Genomic DNA, 19,319 nt, shown 5'->3' with positions numbered 1-19,319 from the left:
GTATTTTGCTAAATGAGTACCTTCTAAAGTACACATGCGCCAGTATTTACCAAGCGGTCACTCAACACTGGAATTTATTAACTTGTTCTCCCGTAATCAATAGCACGACGTGCAAATGAATCCCTCATATCGATATTGAAATCAATGTTACTGGGACAATAACTGCAGCGACCGTTTGTGCTCTGCTAAACAGACAAACCTGTTTAAAAAATGAACTCAGGTATAATTACATGCATCTGTGAATAGATGACTACCTGTCGCAGCCATTTATCAACACCTCTCTGAGGAAGTGATTTCGGTAGATACGGAAAAGAGAAAAACTGACCTGATCTTTTCAACCAATCACCAGCTGAGGGTTTATGACAGTAATTTAATAGGATGGTTATAAGAGAGACTTACTACTCAGCGCACAGCAAACCACCACCAAGCCTGCAAAACACCCTACTAACAATATTAACAAGTGAACAAATTCTAACCTCAGAACATTAAATTATTTGACTAACCGCGTCAATTGCTAACGTACTACTTACAACAGGGCTAAAATAAACACATAGGATTGACAGGAACTCAATCTCACTCCACACCGGCCCAACAGATGAGGTAATCTCACTCCACACCGGCCCAACAGATGAGGTAATCTCACTCCACACCGGCCCAACAGATGAGGTAATCTCACTCCACACCGGCCCAACAGATGAGGTAATCTCACTCCACACCGGCCCAACAGATGAGGTAATCTCACTCCACACCGGCCCAACAGATGAGGTAATCTCACTCCACACCGGCCCGACAGATGACGCAATCTCACTTCACACCGGCCCGACAGATGGCGCAATCTCACTTCACACCGGCCCAACAGATGAGGTAATCTCACTCTACACCGGCCCAACAGATGACGCAATCTCACTCCTCACTGCTCACAACACACTGCCCTTTCCCACACATACAGTACCAGTCAGACGTTTTGACCTACTCAAGAGTTTCTTTATTATTAATATTTTCTACATTGTAGAATAATGGTGAAGACATCAACACTATGAAATAACACATATGGAATCATGTAGTAACCAAAACATTGTTCAACAAATCAAAATATATTTGAGATTCTTCAAAGTAGCCACTGCCGTCTTGATGACAGCTTTGCACACTCTCGGCATTCTCTCAACCAGCTTCATGAGGTAGTCACCTGGAAAGCATTTAAATTAACAAGTGTGCCTTATTAAAACTCCTTCGGGATTGGTGGGTCCCCTGCGGGACGGTTGCGCTAACGTAGGCTAATGCGATTAGCATGAGGTTGTAAGTAACAAGAACATAGACATGTGATATTGGCAGAAAGCTTAAATTCTTGTTAATCTAACTGCACTGTCCAATTTACAGTAGCTATTACAGTGAAATAATACCATGCTATTGTTTGAGGAGAGTGCACAGTTTTGAACATGAAAAGTTATAAATAAACACATTTGGCACATTTGGGCAGTCTTGATAGAGCACTTTGAACAGAAATGCAATGGTTCATTGGATCAGTCTAAAACGGTGCGCATACACTGCTGCCATCTAGTGGCCAAAATCTAAATTGCACCTGGGTTGGAATAATGCATTATGGCCTTTCTCTTGCATTTCAAAGATGGTACAAAAAAATACAAAAGACAGTTGTTTTTTTCTTTGTATTATCTTTTACCAGATCTATTGTGTTATATTCTCCTACATTCCTTTCACATTTCCACAAACTTCAAAGTGCTTCCTTTCAAATGGTACCAAGAATATGCATATCCTTGCTTCAGGGACTGAGCTACTGGCAGTTAGATTTGGGTATGTCATTTTAGGCGAAAATTGGGGGGAAAAGGGGACAATCCTTAAGTTAATTTGAGGAATTTCTTTCCTTCTGGATGCGTTTCAGCAAATCAGTTGTGTTGTGACATGGTAGAGGTGGTATACAGAAGATAGCCCTGTTTGGTAAAAGACAAAGTCCACAATATGGCAAAAACAGCTCAAATACCCAAAGAGAAAACAGTTGATCATTACTTTAAGACATGAAGGTCAGTCAATGCAGAAAATTAAGAACTTTGATGAAACTGCCTCTCATGAGGACCGCCACAGGAAAGGAAGACCCAGAGTTACCTCTGCTGCAGAGGATAAGGTCCTTGGAGTTAACTGCACCTCAGATTGCAGCCCAAATAAATGCTTCATCAAGTTCAAGTAACAGACACATCTCAACATCAACTGTTCAGAGGAGACTGTGTGAATCAGGCCTTCATGGTTGAATTGCTACAAAGAAACCACTACTAATGGACACCCATAAGAAGAGACTTGCCTGGGCCAAGAAACACAAGCAATGGACATTAGACCGGTGGAAATCTGTCCTTTGGTCTGATGAGTCCAAATTTGATATTTGTGTGTCCAACCGCCGTGTCTTTGTGAGATGCAGAGTAGGTGAACGGATGATCTCCGCATGTGTGGTTCCCACTGTGAAGCATGGAGGAGGAGGTGTGATGATGTGGGGGTGCTCTGCTGGTAACACTGTCAGTGATTTATTTAGAATTCAAGGCACACTTAACCAACATGGCTACCACAGCATTCTGCAGCGATACACCATCCCATCTGGTTTACGCTTAGTGGGACTATCATTTGTTTTTCAACAGGAAAATAACTCAAAACACACCTCCAGGCTGTGTAAGGGCTAATTGACCAAGGAGAGTGATGGAGTGCTGCATCAGATGACCTGGCATCCACAATCACCCGACCTCAAACCAATTGAGATAGTGTGGGATGAGTTGGACCGCAGAGTGAAGGAAAAGCAGCCAACATATGCTCAGCATATGTGGGAACTCCTTCAAGACTTTCTTCTCCAAGATGGCGTAGCAGTCAGGCGTCTTTTGTCTTCGTCTTGTCATGTCCCGTGTATATATATTTTTTAATATATTTTTTTCTTCGCATATATTTTTATTATTTTTCTTAACCCCAACTTCAACATACTCTCCTGCAACCCGCCTCACCCAATGTGGTATGGATCTGCTATTTTCATTACTTAGAACCCCCAACAGAAGCTAGCCAGCTAACTAGCTACTAGCTAGCAGTCAGCGGTCATCAGCTATCCTTTAGCCCGGACAACTCTTGTCAGTCTGCACAGTGTGATTCAACCCAGAACTTATCGGACTCCTTTTTCTCCGGATTCCGAACGCAAGCTCTGAACCTTTTCACCTGGATCATCGCAGCTAGCTAGCTGCTATCTGAATGGCTACTCCTGGCTAACGTCTCTGTCCCGAAGCAAGCACCAATTAGCCTGGAGCTAGCCTATGCTAGGCCCATCTCCCAGCTAGCTGAAGAGGTCCATCAGCCACTCCTTGGGCTACAATACCTATTTTGCCAATTGGCCTGGACCCCTTTTATTGTCTATGCGGAGCCCCGCCGATCCATCACAACTGGACTACTGACGTAATCCACCCGAGGGGTTCTTTCAACAGGCTCCTCCGTACCGACGTCCTCTGAATGCCCATCTGCTAGCCGCGGCCCGCTAGCTGTCTAGAGCACACCGGACTGTTAGCTGAAGTGGTCCATCAGTCAATTTCTTGCGCTACTATACCTATCTTGCCAATTGTCCTGGACCCTTTTACTACACGGACCCCTGCTGATCCATCTCAACTGGTCTGCCGACGTAACCGCACGAGGGGGCTACAACAGACTTCTTCCTTCGCGACGTCCCTCTAAGGCCCTTCTGCTAGCCTGCTAGCCCCGGCCCGCTAGCGGTCTGAATCGCTGTGTCTCCAGCCAATCCAGCTACTCATTGGACCCTATGATCACTCGGCTACACATGCCTCTCCCTAATGTCAATATGCCTTGTCCATTGCTGTTTTGGATAGTGAATATTGTCTTATTTCACTGTAGAGCTCCACAGCCCTGCTCAATATGCCTCAGCTAACCGTTTTGTCTCCCACACATGCTGTGACATCACCTGGTTTAATTGATGTCTCTAGAGACAATACCTCTCTCATCGTCACTCATTGCCTAGGTTTAACTCCACTCTATTCACATCCTACCATTCCTTTGTTTGTACATTAAGCATTGAATCTATTCTACCGCGCCCAGAAACCTGTTCCTTTTACTCCCTGTTCCAAACATACAAGACAGCCCGTTCTTTTTTTTTTATAGCCTTTAGCCGTACCCTTATCCTACTCCTCCTCCTCCTCCTCTGGTGATGTAGAGGTTAATCCAGGACCTGCAGTGCCTAGCTCCACTCCCATTCCCCAGTCGCTCTCATTTGTTGACTTCTGTAACCGTAAAAGCCTTGGTTTCATGCATGTTAACATTAGAAGCCTCCGCCCTAAGTTTGTTTTATTCACTGCTTTAGCACACTCTGCCAACCTGGATGTCCTAGCCGTGTCTGAATCCTGGCTTAGGAAGGCCACCAAAAACCCTGAAATTTCCATCCCTAACTATAACATTTTCAGACAAGATAGAACTGCCAAAGGGGGCAGAGTTGCAATCTACTGCAGAGATAGCCTCCAGAGTTCTGTCTTACTATCCAGGTCTGTGCCCAAACAATTTGAGCTTCTACTTTTAAAAAGCCACCTTTCCAGAATCAAGTCTCTCACCGTTGCCGCTTGCTATCCTGGAAGGATATTGACCTCATTCCGTCAGTAGAGGATGCCTGGTTATTCTTTAAAAGTGCTTTCCTCACAATCTTAAATAAGCATGCCTCGTTCACTCCAGACCTGACTGCCCTTGACCAGCACAGAAACATCCTGTGGCATACTGCATTAGCATCGAATAGCCCCCCGCGATATGCAACTTTTCAGGGAAGTTTGGAACCAATATACACAGGCAGTTAGGAAAGCAAAGGCTAGCTTTTTCAAACAGAAATGTGCATCCTGCAGCACAAACTCCAAAAAGTTCTGGGACACTAAAGTTCATGGAGAATAAGAGCACCTCTTCCCAGCTGCCCACTGCACTGAGGCTCCACAATAATTGAGAATTTCAATTTTTCTACAGCTGGCCATGCTTTCCACCTGGCCACCCCTACCCTGGTCAACAACCTTGCACCCCCCACAGCAACTTGCCCAAGACTCCCCCATTTCTCCTTCACCCAAATCCAGATAGCTGATGTTCTGAAAGAGCTGCAAAATCTGGACCCCTACAAATCACCTGGGCTAGACAATCTGGACCCTCTCTTTCTAATATTATCAGCCGAAATTGTTGCAACCCCTTTTACCTATTACTAGCCTGTTCAACCACTCTTTCGTATCGTTTGAGAATCCCAAAGATTGGAATGTTGCTGCGGTTGTCCCCCTCTTCAAAGGGGGCGACACTCTAGACCCAAACTGCCACAGACCTATATCTATCTTACCCTCCCTTTCTAAGGTCTTCGAAAGCCAAGTTAACAAACAGATCACCGACCATTTCGAATCCCACCGTACCTTCTCCACTGCGCAATCTGGTTTCCGAGCTGGTCATGGGTGCACCTCAGCAACTCTCAAGGTCCTAAACGATATGATATCTTAACCGGCATCGATAAAAGACAATACTGTGCAGCTGTATTCATCGACCTGGCCAAGGCTTTCGACTCTTGTCAATCACCGCATTCTTATCGGCAGACTCAACAGCCTTGGTTTCTCAAATGACTGCCTCCTGGTTCACCAACTACTTCTCTGACAGAGTTCAGTGTGTCAAATCAGAGGGCCTGTTGTCCGGACCTCTGGCAGTCTATGGGGGTGCAACAGGGTTCAATTCTCGGGCCGACTCTCTTCTCTGAATACATCTACGACGCCAGAAAACACATCACCGGGGGCAAACTACCTGCCCTCCAGGACACCTACACCACCCGATGTCACAGGAAGGCCATAAAGATCATCAAGGACAACAACCACCCGAGCCACTGCCTGTTCACCCCGCTATCATCCAGAAGGCGAGGTCAGTACAGGTGCATCAAAGCAGGGACCGAGAGACTGAAAAACAGCTTCTATCTCAAGGCCATCAGACTGCTAAACAGCCATCACTAACATTGAGTGGCTGCTGCCAACATACTGACTCAACTCCAGCCACTTTAATAATGGAAAAATTGATGTAAAGAATGTATCACTAGCCACTGTAAACAATGCAACTTAATATAATGTTTACATACCCTACATTACTCATCTCATATGTACAGTGGGGAGAACAAGTATTTGATACACTGCCGATTTTGCAGGTTTTTTTGCATTTTATTGCATGACATAAGTATTTGATCACCTACCAACCAGTAAGAATTCCGGCTCTCACAGACCTGTTAGTTTTTCTTTAAGAAGCCCTCCTGTTCTCCACTCATTACCTGTATTAACTGCACCTGTTTGAACTCGTTACCTGTATAAAAGACACCTGTCCACAACCTCAATCAAACAGACTCCAACCTCTCCACAATGGCCAAGACCAGAGAGCTGTGTAAGGATATCAGGGTTAAATTGTAGACCTGCACAAGGCTGGGATGGGCTACAGGACAATAGGCAAGCAGCTTGGTGAGAAGGCAACAACTGTTGGCGCAATTATTAGAAAATGGAAGAAGTTCAAGATGACGGTCAATCACCCTCGGTCTGGGGCTCCATGCAAGATCTCACCTCGTGGGGCATCAATGATCATGAGGAAGGTGAGGGATCAGCCAGAACTACACGGCAGGACCTGGTCAATGACCTGAAGAGAGCTGGGACCACAGTCTCAAAGAAAACCATTAGTAACACACTACGCCGTCATGGATTAAAATCCTGCAGCGCACGCAAGGTCCCCCTGCTCAAGCCAGCGCATGTCCAGGCCCATCTGAAGTTTGCCAATGACCATCTGGATGATCCAGAGGAGGAATGGGAGAAGGTCATGTGGTCTGTTGAGACAAAAATAGAGCTTTTTGGTCTAAACTCCACTCGCCGTGTTTGGAGGAAGAAGAAGGATGAGTACAACCCCAAGATCACCATCCCAACCGTGAAGCATGGAGGTGGAAACATCATTCTTTGGGGATGCTTTTCTGTAAAGGGGACAGGACGACTGCACCGTATTGAGGGGAGGATGGATGGGGCCATGTATCGCGAGATCTTGGCCAACAACCTCCTTCCCTCAGTAAGAGCATTGAAGATGGGTCGTGGCTGGGTCTTCCAGCATGACAACGACCCGAAACACACAGCCAGGGCAACTAAGGAGTGGCTCCATAAGAAGCATCTCAAGGTCCTGGAGTGGCCTAGCCAGTCTCCAGACCTGAACCCAATAGAAAATCTTTGGAGGGAGCTGAAAGTCCGTATTGCCCAACGACAGCCCCGAAACCTGAAGGATCTGGAGAAGGTCTGTATGGAGGAGTGGGCCAAAATCCCTGCTGCAGTGTGTGCAAACCTGGTCAAGAACTACAGGAAACGTATGATCTCTGTAATTGCAAACAAAGGTTTCTGTACCAAATATTAAGTTCTGCTTTTCTGATGTATCAAATACTTATGTCATGCAATAAAATGCAAATTAATTACTTAAAAATCATACAATGTGATTTTCTGGATTTTTGTTTTAGATTCCGTCTCTCACAGTTGAAGTGTACCTATGATAAAAATTACAGACCTCTACATGCTTTGTAAGTAGGAAAACCTGCAAAATCGGCAGTGTATCAAATACTTGTTCTCCCCACTGTATATACTGTACTCTATACCATCTACTGCATCTTGCCTATGCGTTCTGTACCATCACTCATTCATATATTTTTATGTACATATTCTTCATCCCTTTACACTTGTGTGTGTATAAGGTAGTTGTTGTGAAATTGTTAGGTTAGATTACTTGTTAGATATTACTGCATGATCGGAACTAGAAGCACAAGCATTTCGCTACACTCGCATTAACATCTGCTAACCATGTGTATGTGACCATTAACATCTGCTAACCATGTGTATGTGACCATTAACATCTGCTAACCATGTGTATGTGACCATTAACATCTGCTAACCATGTGTATGTGACCATTAACATCTGCTAACCATGTGTATGTGACCATTAACATCTGCTAACCATGTGTATGTGACCAATAACATCTGCTAACCATGTGTATGTGACCATTAACATCTGCTAACCATGTGTATGTGACCAATAACATCTGCTAACCATGTGTATGTGACCAATAACATCTGCTAACCATGTGTATGTGACCATTAACATCTGCTAACCATGTGTATGTGACAAATAAAATTTGATCTGATCTGTATACTTCTGGCCCTTCTTTGGACAACAAACCTTCAATGCCATACAACTCTCCTTCCGTGGCCTCCAACTGCTCTTAAATGCAAGTAAAACTAAATGCATGCTCTTCAACCGATCGCTGCCCACACCTGCCCGCCTGTCCAGCATCACTACTCTGGACGGTTCTGACTTAGAATATGTGGACAACTACAAATACCTAGGTGTCTGGCTAGACTGTAAACTCTCCTTCCAGACTCACATTAAGCATCTCCAATCCAAAATTAAATCTAGAATCGGCTTCCTATTTCGCAACAAAGCATCCTTCACTCATGCTGCCAAACACACCCTCATAAAACTGACTATCATACCGATCCTTGACTTCGGCGATGTCATTTACAAAATAGCCTCCAACACTCTACTCAACAAATTGGATGCAGTCTATCACAGTGCCATCCGTTTTGTCACCAAAGTCCCATATACTACCCACCACTGCGACCTGTATGCTCTCGTTGGCTGGCCCTCGCTTCATATTCGTCGCCAAACCCACTGGCTCCAGGTCATCGATAAGTCTCTGCTAGGTAAAGCCGCGCCTTATCTCAGCTCACTGGTCACCATAGCAGCACCCACCCGTAGCACGCGCTCCAGCAGGTATATATCACTGGTCATCCCCAAAGCCAACTCCCCTTTGGCCGCCTTTCCTTCCAGTTCTCTGCTGCCAATGACTGGAATGAATTGCAGAAATCACTGAAGCTGGAGACTTATATCTCCCTCTCTAACTTTAAGCATCAGCTGTCAGAGCAGCTCACAGATCATTGCACCTGTACATAGCCCATCTGTAAATAGCCTATCCAACTACCTCATCCCTATACTGTTTTTTTTCTTTCTCCTTTGCACCCCAGTATCTCTACTTGCACATTCATCTTCTGCACAATCCAGTGTTTAAATTGCTAAATTGTAATTATTTCGCCACCATGGCCTATTTATTGCCTTACCTCCCTTATCTTACCTCATTTGCACACACTGTATATATATTTTTCTATTGTATTATTGACTGTATGTTTGTTTTACTCCATGTGTAACTCTGTGTTGTTGTTTGTGTCGCACTGCTTTGCTTTATCTTGGCCAGGTCGCAGTTGTAAATGAGAAATTGTTCTCAACTGGCCACCTGGTTAAATAAAGGTAAAATAAAAAGACTGTTGGAAAAGCATTCCTCATGAAACTGGTTGAGAGAATGCCGAGAGTGTGCAAAGCTGTCATCAAGGCAAAGGGTGGCTACTTTGGTACTGTATGTGTATTAAAGTAATAAATAGCTAAGTATTTGGTCCCATATTCATAGCATGGAATGACTACATCAAGCTCGTGACTACAGATTTGTTGGATGCATTTGCTGTTTGTTTTGGTTGTGTTTCAGATTCATTCAGGATGATCCGTTACCATGGTAGCATCCACATGAATGTGGAAGTGTTTAGAAACATATTGTGTTCTTATTTACAAATAAAAGGGACTCCAAAATGGCACAGTACATTATTTACCATGAATTTCTATTGTGCACAAAATAATCTGAAACAACCAAAACAAACAGAAAATGCATCCAACAAATTTGTTGAGAGAGTCACAAGCTTGATGTATGTAGTCATTCCATGCTATGAATATGGGACCAAATACTTCACTTTTAATACACGTGTGAATTTGTTTGGATCCCTAAAATGGGGGCACTATGTACAAAAAGTGCTGTAGTTTCACACGATATGGATGAAAATACCCTCAAATGAAAGCTGCCAGTCTGCACCAGTATTCAGTTATGTACAGTGTCCCCTGTAATTATTGAGACAGTGCAGCATGGTGTTTCCTTCTGTTGTTTGGATGTTAAATCAAAATGTTGGAGTATAGAACCAAAAGAAGAAACCACGCTACACTGTACATAACTAAATACTGGACATCTCTAGACCTCGGGCTCTATCCACATCTACTGGCAGATTCACATGTCCAGTAATACGCATGGTAACAAGCTAGGTCATTTATCTACTGGCAGATTCACATGTCCAGTAATACGCATGGTAACAAGCTAGGTCATTTATCTACTGGCAGATTCACATGTCCAGTAATACGCATGGTAACAAGCTAGGTCATTTATCTACTGGCAGATTCACATGTCCAGTAATACGCATGGTAACAAGCTAGGTCATTTAACTACTGGCAGATTCACATGTCCAGTAACAAGCAACAAGCATGGTAACAAGCCAGGCAGATTCTAGGGCTGGGCTATATGGACAAATATAATATCACTATATTTTTCCACAGTATGATGGTATTTTATATTTTTGAATACTAAAATGTTCCAAATATGCTTCATGAGTAAGTAGTTCATGACCCAAGATTGGCAAGTGGCTTTCTCCATTTATATACTGTTCAATCCAACTACAAACCAAAATAATTTTAATCAATTTCTGCATTTCCTGTACTTTTAAACTAGGCCTAGTTAACTGTTGGAATCATGGAAATATAACGATCATTCTAATTCTATAGTTGGAATACAGTGGGAAGGCCTTTGAATACATTGTTGTTTGACATGACAATGAATGACTAAGCCAGGGAGGAATTATTGACAGGGTAGGAACCAAAGTGTTGGTCAGTGTTACCAGGTGACCCTAATTAGAAGTTACATTAGCTAGTTATCTACATTTGATCTGACTCTTAGTACATTTAGCAAGTTAGCCAGCTAACTAGCGATTAGCAGCTAACAAATTATTTTAGCAACATCTTGCTAAGAAAATACAAATTAGCAGACAGTAGTTGGCAGACCGTAAGATACTCAAACTAATAGTGTGATTATAGAACACTTGTGGAAAGCAGCAGGTCACCAACATTGTTGCATCCATCTGACCATGCAGAGTGAAGGCAAGAAAGTGCTCCTGACTCTGTGGTCGACTGCTCTCTCCTCGAGCGACTGCTCTCTCCTCGAGCGACTGCTCTCTCCTCGAGCGACTGCTCTCTCCTCGAGCGACTGCTCTCTCCTCGAGCGACTGCTCTCTCCTCGAGCGACTGCTCTCTCCTTGAGATGACTCAAGTAGCAAACGGAGAAAACTATAAAAACCTGACATACTCGCCGGAGTTGCGTATTACATTTAAACAAACTAAGCATTAAAATACTGGTATAGAAGGTAAAGTAAAGAGTCAAACCGCCCCTTACGAAAGAAGATAGCGGTTAGAGTGCAGTAGAACTGCAGTTATACTACGTCCAAAATACCACAAGCGACTGCAGTTGCTGCAGTTTCAAAATGGCAATCTTTTTTTATAAAGGCAGTCCGTGCATCAGGTAATTTATCTAATTGCAGATTCACAAGTCCAGTAACAAGCACGGTAATAAACCAGGTAGTTTATCTAATGGCATCCCACAACAAACATTGCATGGCCTTTCTACTGTGAAACACATGCAGGGATCTGTCTGTTCTAACTGGATAATGGGGGGGGGGGGGGGGGGGAGCAGGACATTTGATTTGAAGAAACCAAAAAAATAGACAACTTACCATTTTTGATTATATAAACTTAGATCAAAGTCAGACTCTGTCTGCAAAGAGAAGGAGAAAAAAAAAATCATGATATGTTTTAGTAAAGCTTCTGAAAAGGCAACAAGTTGATGTTCAAAAATGCAAAACTTATTCAAAAATCAGGAGAATGTATTATGACAAGGAAGATATTTTTAAAGTGTGAGGGTGTGAACTGTATGAACTCAAAAAACATCTTTAGAGCCTGAATATCAGCAGTATCCCCCACTGGCAGGGCATCTCTCTGAGTCAGTACACATTAATCTGTGGAAGTGAGGATCCTTCTGTATGAATGAGTGGGGAGTGTGTGGGAAGTTGCCAAGTGAGCCAAATCCAGTGTAGGCCAGTTTGATCTACTATCTATCAGTGCTTCTTTCTGCTGGTCAAAATTAAGCCATGTCGACATCCCAAATCGCACCCTATTCTCTATAGAGTGCCCAGAGCGCTCTGGTCAAAAGTAGTGTACTACGTAGGGCATAGGATGCCATTTGGGATGCAACCATGCCACTAGGCTAGAAGAAATGGGAAATACAGCTGGTCCCAAATGGCACCCTATTCCCTATGTAGCGCCTATAGGGCTCTGGTCCAAAGAATGTTCTAGAATGAGTAGCCTGACGACTCACACTAAATTATTTTGCTGCTCTGTGGTTCGCTACAGACTTCAGTCTGAGACCTCCATCATCGAAGTAGTTTATGGTGACGAGTGTCATTGTACTAAACAAAAGTCTTCAGCGATTGGAACGTCTCTAACCAAATCAGAGGAGCAAAGCCAATGACACATTTTCAAACCGCCGCTTTTACCCATGTGTGTTCTGGCTCTGGCCCAAACCATCGGTTTCTGGACCAATCAGACGGCCCTGAATGTGTCCGCATTCGGTGGAGGAGCGGAGAGGTACTCAGATCCAGAGACTCATTGAGGAGAAGAAACTAATGTGGACGTGGTGTTGCGTTTGGCCGGACCAAGGAGTTCTAGGTAGCCAGGCAAAGAATAGGGTGGCCTGGCTCTGTTTCTATACCAACTAGTCAACCTACTACACAATAACAGACAGCTTTACTGAGCCGGGACAAACAGAGGACCCTCCAGTCAGAAAAGTAATAAGTGTTTTCACAAAAGGTTAACTGGCTGCTTAAAGAGATGAACTGTTGCTTACCTGTAAGAGACTTCCTTCTCCAAAGTGTAGCGCCTCGAGGATTGTGTCTGACTGTATGAATGCTGTGAACACAGAGGAATAGTTCAAATGAGTCAAGAGTTACACTTCCAGAGTCATATCGACAATAACTACTAGCTCCCTGGAAGCAACCTGGTCTCAAAGCATTTCGTATTATTCTGTATGTAAATCCGATACACTCCATTTAGTATGATATGTATGTTATGATATGTTACATTTCGATATGTATGTTATGATATGTATGATATGTTACATTTCGATATGTATGTTATGATAGTATGATATGTTTCGTATGGTATGTATTAAATTGTGGATGTCCATCACCCATTTCGTATTACATTACGAATTTACAAAACGTATGCTGAAAGGGTTAGGGGAAAGGTTAGCTAAAATGCTAAGTTTATGCAAAGTAGGAAAAAAATATTTGTAAGTAGTTGAAAAATTTCTAATTAACTAAAATGCTAAAGTTGTCCGTGAGGAGATTTGAACTCACAACGTTTGGGTTGCTTGATGTTTGCGTTAAGTAACCATCGGGTCTTATGTAACATATGATACTAATTTGGTGTATATTTCGATTTTACTATGTTACGTCTAATCTATGAGACCAGGCTGCTGGAGATGGATCTGAATCAGACATGCAGGCAGTGTGCCAAGCGGCACCCTGTTCCATTACAGTGCACTACTTCTGACCAGGGGACCAGACACCTATGGGCCGTAGTCTAAAGATATGTACCATAAGGGAATAAATACGATGCCACTGCCATTTGGGCCACACTAGCCTGAGTTCCAGGGTGAATTGGCCAAGAAACTAGTAGCTCCCTGGAAATGGATCAGATTCAGAAATTCAGACATGATTAACCCACCAGTCACAAAGAGCTGTGAGGAAAGAAGGAATGATGAAAGCCTGTAGACAGAATTTCCTCTTCACATCAACATAACCTGATAAGAATTTCAGACCAACATTCAGCATGGTTTGCATGTCATCATATAAACTCAGCAAAAAAAAAAAAAGAAGTGTCCCTTTTTCAGGACCCGGTCTTTCAAAGATAATTCGTAAAAATCCAAATAACTTCACAGATCTTCATTGTTAAGGGTTTAAACACTGTTTCCCATGCTTGTTCAATGAACCATAAACAATTAATGAACATGCACCTGTGGAACGGTCGTTACGACACTAACAGCTTACAGACGGTAGGCAATTAAGGTCACAGTTATGAAAACTTAGGACACTAAAGAGGCCTTTCTACTGACTCTGAAAAACACCAAAGAAAGATGCCCAGGGTCCCTGCTCATCTGCGTGAACGTGCCTTAGGCATGCTGCAAGGAGGCAGATGTGCAGATGTGGCCAGAGCAATAAATTGCAATGTCCATACTGTGAGACGCCTAAGACAGCGCTACAGGGAGACAGGACGTACAGCTGATCGTCGTCACAGTGGCAGACCACGTGTAACAACACCTGCACAGGATTGGTACATCCGAACATCACAACTTCGGGACAGGTACAGGATGGCAACAACAACTGCCCGAGTTACACCAGGAACGCACAATCCCTCCATCAGTGCTCAGACTGTATGCAATAGGCTGAGAGAGGCTGGATTGAGGGCTTGTAGGCCTGTTGTAAGGCAGGTCCTCACCAGACATCATCGGCTACAACGTCACCTATGGGCACAAACCCACCATCGCTGGACCAGACAGGACTGGCAAAAAGTGTTCTTCACTGACGAGGATATTGCTGCCAGTAAGATTGCACCTAAATCAACCATTTATCGGAAATTAAGAACTTCAAGGAGAGCGGTTCAATTGTTGTGAAGAAAGCTTCAGGGCGCCCAAGAAAGTCCAGCAAGCGCCAGGACCATCTCCTAAAGTTGATTCAGCGGCAGGATCGGGGAACCACCAGTACAGAGCTTGCTCAGGAATGGCAGCAGGCAGGTGTGAGTGCATCTGCACGCACAGTGAGGCGAAGACTTTTGGAGGATGGCCTGGTGTCAAGAAGGGCAGCAAAGAAGCCACTTCTCTCCAGGAAAAAACATCAGGGACAGACTGATATTCTGCAAAAGGTACAGGGATTGGACTGCTGAGGACTGGGGTAAAGTCATTTTCTCTGATGAATCCCCTTTTCGATTGTTTAGGGCATCCGGAAAAAAGCTTGTCCGGAGAAGACAAGGTGAGCGCTACCATCAGTCCTGTGTCATGCCAACAGTAAAGCATCCTTAGACCATTCATGTGTGGGATTGCTTCTCAGCCAAGGGAGTGGGCTCACTCACAATTTTGCCTAAGAACACAGCCATGAATAAATAATGGTACCAACACATCCTCCGAGAGCAACTTCTCCCAACCATCCAAGAACAGTTTGGTGACGAACAATGCCTTTCCCACAATGATGGAGCACCTTGCCATAAGGCAGAAGTGATAACTAAGTGGCTCGGGGAACAAAACATCGATATTTTGGGTCCATGGCCAGGAAACTCCCCAGACCTTAATCCCATCAATCCTCAAGAGGCAGGTGGACAAACAAAAACCCACAAATTCTGACAAACTCCAAGCATTGATTAGGCAAGAATGGGCTGCCATCAGTCAGGATGTGGCCCAGAAGTTAATTGACAGCATGCCAGGGCGGATTGCAGAGGTCTTGAAAAAGAAGGGTCAACACTGCAAATATTGATTCTTTGCATCAACTTCATGCAATTGTCAATAAAAGCCTTTAACACTTATGAAATGCTTGTAATTATACTTCAGTATTCCATAGTAACATCTGATAAAAATATCTGAAGACACTGAAGCAGCAAACTTTGTGGAAATTAATATTTGTGTCATTCTCAAAACTTTTGGTCACGACTGTATTTGGCTAAGGTGTATGTAAACTTCCGTCTTCAACTGTATTCCCACATGGGTGATTGAAAGATGAACTAAGGTCAGTTGTGGTAATGCATCTTATTATGAAAGTTAGCTGCCAATCGCCATATAAAGTCCAAAGAAGAAAAAGAAACCTTGGAAGGAGGAGAGATGTCTAGAAATTATTCGGTATACCGTTTTCTTTGTGGATTAATTGTCGGAGTAATGCACAAAGTAACCTTGTGCATTTCAGGTAAAATAACAACCCAATGTTTATATCCCAGGACAAATGTGCTAGCAACAGCAAGACACTGAACTCACTCTCTCAGACCGAGCCCCCAGCCTCAGACCGAGCCCCCAGCCTCAGACCGAGCCCCCAGCCTCAGACCGAGCCCCCAGCCTCAGACCCCCCAGCCTCAGACCGAGCCCCCAGCCTCAGACCGAGCCCAGCCAATGGTTTGCATTATCAAAATCAAGAACAGAAACAGCACAGCATTCATAGTGACGTCAGAGACTTCTCAGAAGGCACAACAACAACCATCAGGTCTGTGTCTGGGAAGGAACATGTGATCTACAGGCCAAGACATTAAGTACTGTTCTGTTCTATGGTGCAGACTGCAGAGGGACAACCCAGGCTACAGAGACCAGAGCTCTCTGACAGGGCTATGACAGCCTACAGTAATACTAAGGAGTTATTAACCACATCAGGCCTACATTGACAATAGCGTAAAAGGCTATTCCTATTAAATGACAATTCAATGACAAATTCAACAATGAGGAAATGAATTGTCACTCCACTCCTTACGTGAAACCAGTTAGGACTGAGATGCACTGCTCTCTGCAGCTGCTTCCCTAACTCAACATGACTCACTGCTGGTGTAATCCTGAAAGGTTTATGACACACAAAGTAACAGTGATGAGGGCAAGGAACACACCCCTTAACCAGTGGCGTGATACACCTGTGTGCCTCACACCATACAGTGAATCACACCGTACGCCTAAACTAGTCAACAAAGACTTTGAAATGAATGACTAACTGGTATTCAAGAGATACAAGACTTTCTCGCTTTCCATCAGAGGCATCACAATATTTATTTTTCTATGTAACACTACTAGCCACCTACCAATGTCAGGAAATTAGCTTTAGCTAGCCCAGATTGGTTCCCAATCTCCCATCCTCATAACAAGCTACTAAGAAGCCATTTCAGGCTAGCACATGCACACAATAATGCGATTATTGTGGATAGTCAGGTTAGAATAATTGTTTGTTTAAAACGTTTACATGCTTTGCAAGCAGAATGATTTCCCCTAATAATCCTGTTTCCATGGACACATCTAAATATCAGGCTATTGATGGGACTTTTTATAAACGCAGAAAATCTCCAATCAAAATAAACAGTCTACTGTACCAGTCAGTGACCATGTTATTTTTGCAAATACTTTTTGATTCTGAGTTCGGATATATATCGTTTATATGTGAAAACTATTTATATGATGCATTCTTTAAGGTTTTCCAAACTCACTTCACTTGCGCTACCCAGTGCTGGCAAATGCGCAGATCAAATACACCCCCCACACGGTGTAATTCACACTCTGTTGTGGTTAAATATAAGGACTGGAAATGGAGATAAATGAAATTTAAATAAATGAACTGATCGGGACTGATCGAGTTAAATGTCCCAACCTGTCGTTGCTGTCAGGCTCTCTGCTACAGTAGCTTGCTAGCTAGCGTTTGAGAACTGAGTTAGCTCAAGGTTAGTTGCGAGCTAGCTGATTTAGAGAACTAGCCAGAAGATAACTTCTAGTATATTGATGACACATTGTTTCAAATTTGTGATCATTCTCTACAATTACTAGCTAATTAACTAGATATCTTGATAATTTGTTTGACTGATAACTTGAGTTTGATCTCAGCTAAGGAGAAATAGCTACTGTAACTACTAACGACGTTAACTAGGGAACTGACAATCATAGTTAGCTATAGTTTATACTAGCAAATTGTCGGTTCATTGTCACCCAACTGACAACATTATCTGCCGATCAACTATTTGAAAATATACATTTGCTAGCCACCTAGCTAGTTAAAATTGTCTAACTTCAAGCTAGCTGGCATAACATCAGAACAGGGTGTCCTTTCTGACATTACCGGCTGGCTAAGTCAAGTGAAGCCAAGCCAGGGGCTATTTTGACTTGTTCACTCGTTGCTATCTGGTCATCTCTAACGTTAACTAACCGTAACACCTGGTTTACCTAGCTAGTTAGTTAAGTTATCAAGCTATCTTACTTAGTTAGCAAGCTAGTTAGCTACTGTGTAGCTTACCTAGCTAGCTGTGTCTAACCCATAAGGTTAGAGGTAGCAAAACAGAACTTAATCTATAATATTAGCTAGCTAGAATGATGGCGTTAACTAAGTTAGCAAGCAAATGTTTGTTTTCTGTGTTGAGTTGGCAAGTTCACTGTAGGTAACCAACTACCCATAAAGCAATAAACCACCAGAGACGAAGGAAATAAAAAAGAATTGTTCTGACCACCACCAACTAAATTACCTAAACAAAAAAGTTAACTAGCGACACAGAAGTAAGTAGTGGCTCCCTTGCTAGCAACCAAGCTAGAGTAAAATCTATAACATGTTTTTTCACGCCAGGAATAAAAAATAATGTTTGTTCACCTTGTTTGTTCGCCTGCGCCGTGTGTATAAAAGTAATAAATAAAACCCGCAGGAATCCAATGCATGACAATTTTGTTTTTGTTGATGAGTGAAGTAAACTCTGTGCTCTTTCCCGGCTCGCCATGCTGCTGTGTGTCTCGGTATCAGTGTGAAGGGGCAACTGCTTGCATGCACATATAAACACCGCTGCAGGATACAGAAAGATCTCTCTACTAGCTAGTGAACTCGAGAAAGCCCCTGCTGGAAGTCTGTCAGACAGCAGTGCAGTGCATATAATAATTATTGTAATTTCTTAAACTCCTGTAGCGCTTTTCATAATATAAATCTCAAAGTGCTTCATAAGCAAAGAACAAACAAACAAACAAAATATAGCTGCGAGAAGCAATGAACGGGGTTCACAGGATGACAAAAAGTACGCAAGATCAGTTGGATAACAAAGTAAGTACTCTATTCCTTTATGTGCAATCATGAGTCTAAATATAACATCTAGGAGGGAATCTGACGTATGGTTCATGAGGAAAATATGATTTTGAGCGTAAGCGTTACATATGCAAATAATTAGTTTGAATAGTTTCCATGTTTTTTTTAGATATCAATACCAAGTTAATCTTAGGCACGTCCATGATAGTGATGACAAGTTTTTTGTTGAAAGGCCACTGTGGAGTGAATTTACAGTGGTTTAAATACACAAGTAAAATCCGATTTTTGATTTGTCAATAACATAGCCATCTTTTGACCAATCTCTCAGTTTTTCTCAAACTAAATTAATATATGTACCATGGGCCAACATTCCATTGGTGTCATTTGGACTTATGTTTCATGAGAAGAAGATGTGAAGTATTTTTAGCATATTAGCATATGTTCTAATATGTATCTACTTGTATAGTGTGGCCATCTTTGAATGGATCAATGTTATTTTCTCAAACTCTTTAGGGA

At 43.0% G+C, this 19,319-nt stretch overlaps 1 protein-coding gene across 1 annotated transcript in view; it reads right to left on the bottom strand.

Annotated features, from left to right (window-relative positions):
- Window positions 1–18,623, bottom strand: part of tmem131 (transmembrane protein 131) — a 100,876-nt gene extending 82,253 nt beyond the window's left edge. Inside the window, exons 1-3 of the mRNA XM_071342289.1 lie at window positions 18,384–18,623; window positions 12,866–12,927; window positions 11,697–11,737 (exon numbers count right to left, since the gene is read on the bottom strand). Coding sequence (XP_071198390.1) covers window positions 11,697–11,737; window positions 12,866–12,927; window positions 18,384–18,507 — 227 coding nt within the window. The 5' untranslated portion in view covers window positions 18,508–18,623. The remainder of the gene's footprint in view (window positions 1–11,696; window positions 11,738–12,865; window positions 12,928–18,383) is intronic.
- Window positions 18,624–19,319: the final 696 nt, after the last annotated feature.

Source organism: Salvelinus alpinus, chromosome 15 (assembly GCF_045679555.1).
Source record: "Salvelinus alpinus chromosome 15, SLU_Salpinus.1, whole genome shotgun sequence".
Lineage (NCBI taxonomy): Eukaryota > Metazoa > Chordata > Actinopteri > Salmoniformes > Salmonidae > Salvelinus > Salvelinus alpinus.
Note: the sequence above shows the minus strand (reverse complement) of the source record. Positions and strands in the feature narration are given on the sequence as shown.